At 61.8% G+C, this 9,572-nt stretch overlaps 1 protein-coding gene across 2 annotated transcripts; it reads left to right on the top strand.

The window, feature by feature from the left end:
- Positions 1 to 1,328: 1,328 nt before the first annotated feature.
- Fance (FA complementation group E) lies at positions 1,329 to 9,303 on the top strand. 2 transcript variants are annotated; one of them, XM_048347896.1, is made up of 10 exons: positions 1,329 to 1,675; positions 3,903 to 4,560; positions 4,929 to 4,973; positions 5,253 to 5,312; positions 5,485 to 5,628; positions 5,970 to 6,093; positions 6,288 to 6,366; positions 7,079 to 7,157; positions 7,884 to 8,009; positions 9,003 to 9,303. In XM_048347896.1, exons 1-10 carry the CDS (start codon positions 1,449 to 1,451, stop codon positions 9,102 to 9,104), a joined length of 1,644 nt encoding a protein of 547 aa, XP_048203853.1. In that variant the 5' UTR covers positions 1,329 to 1,448; the 3' UTR covers positions 9,105 to 9,303. The 2 variants fall into 2 exon arrangements, with proteins under 2 accessions (XP_048203853.1, XP_048203852.1); XM_048347895.1 differs by having other exon boundaries at positions 5,244 to 5,312.
- Positions 9,304 to 9,572: the final 269 nt, after the last annotated feature.

The following is a 9,572-nucleotide window of genomic DNA, read 5'->3' as shown; positions in this document are numbered from 1 at the left end:
TCCCACCCCCACCCCCAAAGGGTGTCAGCAACCAGGGCAACAATCTGTGTTTATTCCCTGTGTCTCGAGTCCCTAAGAGCTCAGAGAACACATCCTGAATGGATGGCTGTGTGCGAATTCCACCGAGCCGGGAGGGAGGCAGCGCGGGCAGGCAGGAGGGCAGGCAGGAGGGCAGGCAGGAGGGCGGGCAGGGCGCGTGGGGGCGGCGCGGGGCAGGATCGGCGCGTGGGGGCGGCGCAAACATGGAGCGCTGCGAGCTCTTCTTCCCCTTCCTTCCAGTCCTCGGCAGGGACCCCTCCTTTCCCGGGGAATCCGCTGTCCCGGGGAGGCGAAGCCTCTCCTGGCCCCCTGTAAGCAACCAGAGCAAGCAAGGCTGGTTCTTTTTTTTTTTTTTTTTTTTTTTTTTTTTTTTTTTTTGGCCAGTCGTGGGCCTTGGACTCAGGGCCTGAGCACTGTCCCTGGCTTCTTCCCGCTCAAGGCTAGCACTCTGCCACTTGAGCCACAGCGCCGCTTCTGGCCGTTTTCTGTATATGTGGTGCTGGGGAATCGAACCTAGGGCCTCGTGTATCCGAGGCAGGCACTCTTGCCACTAGGCTATATCCCCAGCCCTCAAGGCTGGTTCTTGGTCTCTGGGAGGAAGCTCACAGGAAAGGCTTTGGCCACATCCACGGCACTGGGTTTTACTGCCACCCCATCCGCAGAGATATTCGGACACCAGGCTCTATGTCCGGAGAGGACTGAAAGGTTACGGGGCTATTTATTGTTGGCCCGTGGAGGGGGCAACCAAGTGCGACGTAAGTGTGCTTAAACCTACGCGCAAAGCCCGTGAGCTGCAGCTACCACTAAAGGCAGTTTGGGCTGCGAAGTACAGCAGGACCGCAGACAGATGTTCTCCGTAGAGGATCAGGGTCCGACGCCGAGGATCCGCCCCTCCGCGTGGCCCCGCCCACTACCCGCCCCTCCGCGTAGCCCCGCCCGTTGCCGGGGACACAGCCCTCCGCGTGGCTCCGCCCACTATCCCGCCCTCCGCATGACCCCGCCCACCATCCGCCCTCCGCGTGTCCCCGCCCACTACCCACCCCTCCGTGTAGCCACGCCCATCTCCGAGGGACTCGGCTTCCGCGTAGCCCCGCCCACAACACGCCTCCGCATGGCCCCTCCCACCCTCCGCGTAGCCCCCGCTGACCTGACCCCGCCTCCGCCCGCCCCTGGGGCGTTCTCCTTGGTGAGGTCGGCCTTAGCCCCGCCCTTCCGGTGTGCCCCCGCGAGGCCCCGCCCCCGCCCGCCCCCTCGCTGTCTCTCCAGGCGCGCTCGGTGCTGGCCGGCGGAGCTGCTGCGGCTCTTCTCCGCTGGCGGGTCGGGGTTGCCGTCCACTTCTCCCGCCAGCCTCGGAGCCGAGGCCCCCGCCAGGGCGGGGCGGCCAGGCTCGGGCGGGCTCGGGCTGCGACATGACAACCCGGGACGAGGCGCCGGTGCCGGCGCCCTGGGAGTCCCTGGAAGCTCCCGCCCGCCTCGTGCTGCGGGCGCTGCAGGCTGGGCCCGCGGGAGCGCGGCGCGGCCTGGGGGCGCTGCGGGCGCTGGGCCGCCGCGGCCCGGCGTCCTTCAGCTGGGGCCCCTTCCTGGAGGCGCTGTGCCACGAGGAGCCGGTGCCGGCGCCCGGCGGCCGCCTGCAGCTGTAAGTCCTCCGCCCGCGGGTGCAGCCGTCCCCCTCCGGTCACCCAGAAGGGATCAGGCGGGAGCGGGGGAAGTGGTTCCCCGGGGCGCGGCACCGGAGACCCGGGACGCCCCAGGAAGAAGTCTCAAGTGGAGTTAGGTCAGTTTTGATCGCCTGCTTCCGTCTCGTGGCTCCCACCTGTGTCCTAGCTACTCTGCAGGCCCAGGGCCGAGGATCTGGGTTTGAAGCCAGCCCAAGCAGAAAAGTCTGTGAGACTTCTCTCAGTTAACCGCCAAAAAAGCCTGAAGTGGAGCTGTGGCTCAAGGGGTAAAGTGCTAGCACTGAGCGCACACCAAAAAGCTCAGAGACAGTGCCCAGGCCCTGAGTTAAAGCGCACGCACACGCGCACACACACGAAACACAGACCTACTGTCTATACTTAGGCTTAATGGGGACACCTGAGTTAAAATATGTACACAGAAATAGATATTCAAAACGTGGTAAATGCTGGGCGCTGGTGCCTCATGCATGTGATCCTAGCTACTCAAAAGACAGATCTGAAGTCAGCCCAGGCTGGAAAGCCCATGAGACTTATCTCTAATCACCAGAAAACCGGAAGTGGTGATGAGGCTTGATCAAAGTGATAGAGGACTTAGTCTTGAGCAAAAAAAGAGCTCAGGGACAGCACCCAGGCCCGGAATTCAAGCCCTAAGACCAAAAATATTAATAGGGGGCTAGGAATATGACCTAGTGGTAGAGTGCTTGCCTTGAATACATGAAGCCCTGGGTTCGATTCCTTAGCACCACATACATAGAAAAGGCCAGAAGTGGCGCTGTGACTATTAATGTATAGTTTAGGTTTTGATCATTCCTAGTTTGGTTTGTTTTTGTGTGTGACACCAGCGCCCTGCCCCAAAGTCCCATTTTTTTCTGTCTTCAGGCCAAATCCCTTTGTGATGACCAACAGCCCTGGCAGAGTCCCACAGAGCCTGGGTCATGTGTCAGTAGAATCTCAGTTACCCCATATCATGGGCCTTTGGTACTCTGTAAGGACAGTGTTCAATCAGAATGCTGGTGCCTGCCAGAGGGGGCTTTGTCCTCGCCCCTCTTACTCCAAACACAAGACTCCCAGTCCCCTGAGACTCCCCTTCTGCTTCTGGGAGCCCTGTCTGGAAGTTTTGATGTGCTTTCATAAGGGATTATTATCTGGTTCCTTCTGTTTCAAGTCTCGCCTCTGTGAAGCCTTCTTTGTGCTCAACAGCCTGGCTGTTCTCTGTGCACTTACTGTGAGAGAGTCAATTCATTCCATGAATGTGCCCCAAGGGCCTGTTGGGACACTGAGGACAGAGACGCTGCCTCCACCTTCTAGAAGGTTCCCATGTGGTGAAGGAGACACTAAGAGCTGGATGGATGCACAGCCTGAGAGTTCCAGGGCTACTCACTAAGCATTGCAGAGCATCCTGGAATATTTTTATCTAAAATAGGAAGGTGGGTTTTTTTCCTTGTGGTATAAAACTAACACATATACCTATTATGGAATAGGTTCCAGCATGTTTTGTCTTTTTTGTTGGTCATGGAGCTTGAACTAAGAACTTGAACTCAGGGCTTGTGTCTGTCCCTGAAATTTTGTGCTCAAGGCTAGCACTCTACCACTTTGAGCCACAGCTCCACTTCCGGTTTGGGGATGGTTAATTGGAGATAAGAATCTCACAGACTTTTCTGCCTGGACTGGCTTCACATCAAGATCCTCAGATCTCAGCATTCTGAGTAGGTAGGATGATTGGCGTGAGCCACTAGCAGCTGGTGAGTTTTGTTTTGTTTTTTTAAACCAGTTTTCTTGGAGCTTGAACTGAGGGCTTGAGCACTGGCCCTGGCTTCTTTTTGCTCAAGGCTAGCACTCTACCACTTAAGCCACAGCACCACTCTGGCTTTTTCCATATATGTGGTGCTGAGGAATTGAACCCAGAGCTTTATGTATGTGAGGCAAGCACTCTACCACTAGGCCATATTCCCAGCCCACTTTTTTTTCAAAGCTGAAATAGATGTTCAGTAGTTCAGAGAACAGGGCTTGGCATGTAATATATGCTCAATGAACATGTCTCTTTTCTGCTGCCCTCCCTCTATCCAGAGCAACTCCGGCAGGCATTACTGCCAGTTTCTACTTGCACCCCGAGTCCTGCCCAGTCTGCCCTTTAAGGAGCTCCCTTCAGCAGGACATCCTGATTGCTTTTTCTCTCTCTGCTACCAGGAAGCCACTGTTGCTGCGATTGCCTGGGTTATGCCAGAAGAATCTCATGTCCCTGTTCATGGCTGTTCAGCCTTTGCTGCCTGAAAGTGGGCTTCTCTCTGTGCTGCACAGCATGCGGCAGGAAGCCGTCTCTGCCTCCGATGCCTGGCTGCAGGCCCTGGAGGTACTGCTGCGAAGAGATCTGGGGGACAGGGGCCCTGCGGAGGGAGCCTCTCCGCTGTCCCAAGGCTGCCAGAGCCAGCTCCGAGGCCTGTGCAGGCAGCTGGGCCCGGGGGGCAGGAGGCTGAGGCCGCCTCAGGCCCCAAGCCCTGAAGAGGACAAAGAGCAGGAGGAGGACCGCAGGGACCCCCAGGCTCCAGACCCGGAGCAGGAAGAGGAAGCGGGTGCCAGGGCCTCCCAAGAGCGGGACAAACGCAAAAAGGAGTCGGAGGATGCCAGTCCTAGCAGTGAGAGGGCCCCCAAGAGGTTCCGGAGTCAGGACAGGGAAGAAGAGAAGGACCCCAAGGAGGCGCACGAGGCCGTGGCCTCCCCACTCGAGGAAGGGGGTGCACCACCCACGAAGCAGCAGCTTGTTGGGGAAACCGAGGCCAGTGAGGCTGGCCAGAGCCCAGAGCCTGAGGACGCAGCTGAAAGAGCGGAGTTGCCCAAAGCTCTCCAGGTGGGACGGGGGAATGGGTTTCCAGGGCAGGGCTGGCTTGGGGACAGCGGGGGGGGGGGGGGGTGCTGGCGGGGGACAGTTCCACAGCCGGGGAGCTGGAGGAGGGAGGAGGGAAGAGCAGAGATGCTGGAATGTAGCCTCCTCTCGAAAGAGTTGTGCTCGCTAAGGTGGGGTTGTTCAAGGGGCCAGCCCTGCTGCCCTAGCCCCTGACGGTGAGGCCCATGGCCAGCCTGTCCCGCCAGCCCGAGGCCTGGGTGTCCCCCACCTTGTTAGGGCTGGAAGCGGAGAAGACACCGGAGGAGGAGGGGGGGGGGGTTGGGAGCTCTGCCGGTTAGGAAGACGCAGTGACGGCCTCCCCTCCCCCGCAGGACCAGGTGCCCAGGCTGCAGAAGCTGCTGAAGACCTTGGAGGAGGTGGCTGGCCCTGCCCTGCTCACCCTCACCTGCCCTGCTCACCCTCACCTACCCACCTCTGCCCAGACCCCAGCCCAGACCAGGGAAGCCCCGCAGGGAGGCACCCTGGGGGGGGGACAGGGCTGGGGGAAAGGTCGGGACTTCCCTTGGCTTCCCAGTGGATGTCAAACCCCAGGGCAGGCCCTCTCCCCTTATACCCCTTCCAGAAACTACTCCCTGACCACCGCCACGGGGGCTCTTTGTGCTGTAACAAGGGGTTTGTCTCCGCAGGGGCTGGAGGGGCTGGAGGACGGCCGTGGGGCTGAGCTGCACTTTCTCCACGAGTGTAGCCCCAGCCAGGTGAGAGCGGCCGCGGCCCTCCTGCCGCCTGCCTCCCTCCGCGGAGGGGGTTTCTTTTCTGTCTCTTGGGCTGGTGAGCCCCGAGTGGGGTTTCTTTTAGGCCTTGGCAGCTCTCCGGCCCTGCCTCGCCTCAGAGCCCGTCCCCCTGTCCCCTTCCCCACCCCATGGGCAGGTGGAGCTGCTGTGCGCGCAGCTGCAGCTCCCGCAGCTCTCGGACGCGGGCCTCCTGCAGCTCTGCACGCGGCTCCTGGCCGTCTCCCCACACCTCAGCCTCAGCAACGCCACCGTGCTGGCCCGGAGCCTCTTTCTCCCACGGGTAGGTGGGGGTGCTGAGCCCTGGGTGGGGGGCGGGGGGGGGGGAAGAGGCAGCTTTGGCTTTGCAGGACTCTGGCTTGCCTGGGACAGGGGGCGGGGCTTGTTCAACTGGCAGGGCCGGCCCCGCCCCCGCCCCGCCCCCGCCCCGCCCGCCGTGGGTGCCCTCCAGCTCTTCCCGCCTGCGCCCTGGAGCCCTTGCAGAAGCCGGGGAAGGGGCGCTCAGGGTTTGCAGGGGGGACCGCGCGTCTTCCCATGGGTGGCCCCTGCCAGTGCAGGCAAGAGCGGAACAGCATCACTGAGCGGAAGAGGACCCCGCGAACGTTTCCCCTCCACCGGCCGTAGGTCCTCTCCCTGACCTCCTCCGCTTCCTGGCTGCTCAGAACAGCCCTCGCCTCCTTCTGCGCCACGTATACGTACCCGGTGTGCAGAGCGCTCCTGGCCCCCCTGCTCCAGGCCTCTAGCTCAGGTATTCCAGAGCACCCCGGGCCGGCCGGCAGCTCTCCCCCCCGTTCCCAGCACCCTTCGCCCCACAGCGGCCCTGCCAGGAACTGATCCGCTGATTAAAGATTTCCCTTGCTCCTCTAGCAGTGCTCCACCCCCCGGCCCCCAGTCTCCCTCCTACCAAGCCCCTAGCCCCCTCCCCTGTTCTCTCTACCCCAGGTCCAGCTCAGACAGAGCTGCTGTGCTCCCTTATGAAGGAGGAGTCTCTGGAGACCGACAAGCAGCTCCTGATGCTCAGGTGAGCGTGTGGCTCCGTGCTGCCCCACCCTGCCCGCTCCCGCCTGCGAGCCACCTGTGCCCAAAAGCTAGGCTTTGGTGCAAGTGCTGTAGCTCAGTGGTAAGAGCCCTTGCCCAGCAGGGCAGAGCAAACCTGAAGAGAAGCCAGCGGCCACGGCAGAGCCAGTGCCCGCTCTCGGGGGTCGGGGCCTGCCTGTGCTCCCCACCTGGGTGCTGGATTCGAGTAGTCACACTGAGGAGTCCCACGCAGGCGTGAAGGATGGAGGCAGGAAATAGGAAGCAATGACCGACAGGAGGAAACGCCGCGCGCACGGTCTGGGCCTCCGCTCAGCACTCACTCTCCATGTGTAGTCTCGGGGCTGCCACCCGTGCACATGGAAAAAGCACACAGGCATTAGGGAGGCGGCCAGGCCAACGCCAGGGGCAAGCCTCCCCCCACAAAAGAGAAGCTGCGCCCCCCGTCCCCTCCCCCCAGCTGCAGCGAGCCGGCAGCGGGGCAGAAAGCTCGCTGGCCTGGCCTCGCGGGCCCTGCAGGAGCGGCTCGCGTGCTCCGCCAGCCCCGTGCTCCCCGAGCCTCCGCCCCTCGGTCCTCAGGGTGCACTGCGCTCCTGGCACATGGGCAGGCACCGCGGCAGTGGCGGCGAGGCGTCGTGGGGAGCCCCTTTCCCTGGGCCTGGGCGCACGGCCCTCCTCAGCAGGCCTCCTCTGCGCAGGCGCATCCTGGAGCTGCCCTGGCGGGACGAGGCGCGGGACGAGGCGTTCGCAGTGCTGCAGGCGCTCCTGGAGCGGCAGGTGAGCGGGAACCGGGAGCTGCTTCTTAGCAGGCGTCACGCCTCGGGCCGGGAGGCGCATGCCTAAGTGCAATTGTTTTGTTTGGGGTATTTTTTTTTTTTTGGCCAGTCCCGGGGCTTGGACTCAGGGTCTGAGCACTGTCCCTGGCTTCTCTTTGCTCAAGGCTAGCACTCTGCCACTTGAGCCACAGCGCCACTTCTGGCCATTTTCTGTATATGTGGTGCTGGGGAATTGAACCCAGGGCTTAATGTAGACGAGACAAGAGCTCTTGCCACTAGGCCATATTCCCAGCCCCTCAAAGCCAACTCTTAACCACCAAAAAGTAGGAAGTGGTGGTGTGGTTCAGATGGTAGCGTTCCAGCCTTGAACAGAGTGAGCACTGGAGACCCTGAGTTCAAGCCCCAGTACTGGCATACACGACCAAAGAACCTTGAAAGGAAGGCAGGCGTGGCGGGGCATCCCCGTAGTAACAGCACTGGGGGGGGGGGGAGGTCAGACAGGAAGATGGAGAGGTCCAGGTCAGCCTGGACTATATGGGTTCAAGGCCAGTCTGACGCTAGTGGAAGGAAAGGCTTCCTTTGGCTCACGTTTCTGGGGGTTCAGGCCGTGGCTGGTGCAGGTGCTTTGGGGCGTGTGGTGCGGCTCTGCGTGCCCTTCCCCTGGTGACCGGCTCCCTTCCACGTGGTGCTGGAGCTGGTGGGGGGCGCGCCGTGTCCCCGTGTGCAGGTGGAGGTGCCCCCGGAGCTGTTCGCTGTCCTCGTGGAGAGGCTCTGTGAAGAGGGGCTGGCCGCCGCCGCCTCTGTGGCCTACGCCAAGCTGGTGCTCACCGTGCTCACCAACTACCAGGCCGATGTGAGTGCTGCCGGGAGCCGGGCCTGCCGCCTGGCAGGGGCGGGGGCGTGCGGAATCGTGCCCGCACTGCTTGCCGGGGAACCACGCGGGCCAGGCCAGGCCCCGGGAGTGGGGCTGCTTAGGGGCCGGTACTAAGGCCCTGTCCCGTGGCTCAGCCGGGACAGGAGAGACGGGGGGATGCGGTCACGGTCTCCCCATGTTGCTCAGGCTGGGCTCAGCTAGTCCTTTCTGTCTTTAAACTTACGTGTTAGAGATCGCACGCGGGCCCTGCACGTGCGAGCCACGCGTGCTCCGGGGCCCAGCCCTCAACCGCCCCTCCTGCCTCGGCGCCCGGGACTGCACGCGTGCTCCGGGGCCCAGCCCTCAACCGCCCCTCCTGCCTCGGCGCCCGGGACTGCACGCGAGCTCCGGGGCCCAGCCCTCAACCGCCCCTCCTGCCTCGGCGCCCGGGACTGCACGCGAGCTCCGGGGCCCAGCCCTCAACCGCCCCTCCTGCCTCGGCGCCCGGGACTGCACGCGAGCTCCGGGGCCCAGAAGCTCCATTTTATGGATGAGAGTGTTGAGTCTCAGAGTTTAAAATAGTAATACTGATTTTTTTCTTGTTCATATATTTTTCTAATGCCAATACTGCTCAGTGGATCCCCTTCCAGTCCAGCCCTTTGCCTTTTCTAAAGGAAAAAGTGGTGATACTTGTGATGCCGGCTAAGAAAAAATGTGACGGTCTGAAATAACTTTCCATCAAACCTCTGATACGTAAACAGCTCTTAAGGGGACAAAGAGACTAAGAGCCCTGGGTGAGGCCCGCGGTCGCATCGCCAGGGCTGGCAGCTCCTCACTTGGGAGCTTAAGTTGTAGCTCCATGGTGAAATCATGAGGTTTGGTTACTCCGGCGCCTTCTCCTGTCCGGCTTCCCCAGTCCTGCAGCCCGGCTTCCTCTCCGTCCCAAACAGGCCCGGCTGCTGGAGCTCTGACCGCCTCGCTTCCTCCCCTCAGATCACAGAGACGCACAGACTGGGCCTGGCCGCCGCCCTGGAGTCCAACACCACCTTCCTGAGGAAGTCCCTGCAGGCCTCCCTGAAGCGCCTGGCCCGCTGAGCCCCACGAAGGACAGCCCTGCTGGGCCTCCCTGGTCGGCTTGGACCCCCGCCTCCCCCGCTCGGCAGGAGGGCAGAGGCTGGCCACCGCAGGGACCAGCGGCCCCGCTCCGGGCTGCTCACAGGCCGCCTGGGCCTGCCGCCCGTGCCCGGGCTTCTGACCGGATCGACAGTATTTAATAAAGAGCAAGAAGATTTGCACAGGGCTCTGTAACGCGTTCCTCACGCTTTTTGTTTTATTTTATTTTCTGCCAGACCAAGGGCTTGAACTCTGGGCCCAGGTGCTGTCCCTGGGCGCTCTCCCACCTGAGCCACAGCTCCACTTCTGGCTTTTTCTGAGATTAATTGGAGATAAAGAGTCCTACAGACTTTCCTGCCTGGGCTGGCTTTGAACTGTGATCCTCAGAGCTCAGCCTCCACTAGCACCTGGCTCTGTGCATTTCTATAGTCTTGGGAGGTTGAGGTAGGG

This window comes from Perognathus longimembris, chromosome 6 (genome assembly GCF_023159225.1).
Source record: "Perognathus longimembris pacificus isolate PPM17 chromosome 6, ASM2315922v1, whole genome shotgun sequence".
Taxonomy (NCBI): Eukaryota; Metazoa; Chordata; class Mammalia; order Rodentia; family Heteromyidae; genus Perognathus; species Perognathus longimembris.
This window is presented reverse-complemented; position numbering and strand designations above follow the sequence as displayed.

What these genes read in the sequence shown, in the direction of transcription:
- Fance (XM_048347895.1), top strand. Translation starts at nt 1,449, where the DNA reads ATGACAACCCGGGACGAGGCGCCGGTGCCGGCGCCCTGGGAGTCCCTG. An exon ending in CCCGGCGGCCGCCTGCAGCT is followed by an intron (nt 1,676 to 3,902) that starts GTAAGTCCTCCG and finishes CTCTGCTACCAG; the next exon opens with GAAGCCACTGTTGCTGCGAT. An exon ending in AGGCGCTCCTGGAGCGGCAG is followed by an intron (nt 7,158 to 7,883) that starts GTGAGCGGGAAC and finishes CCCCGTGTGCAG; the next exon opens with GTGGAGGTGCCCCCGGAGCT.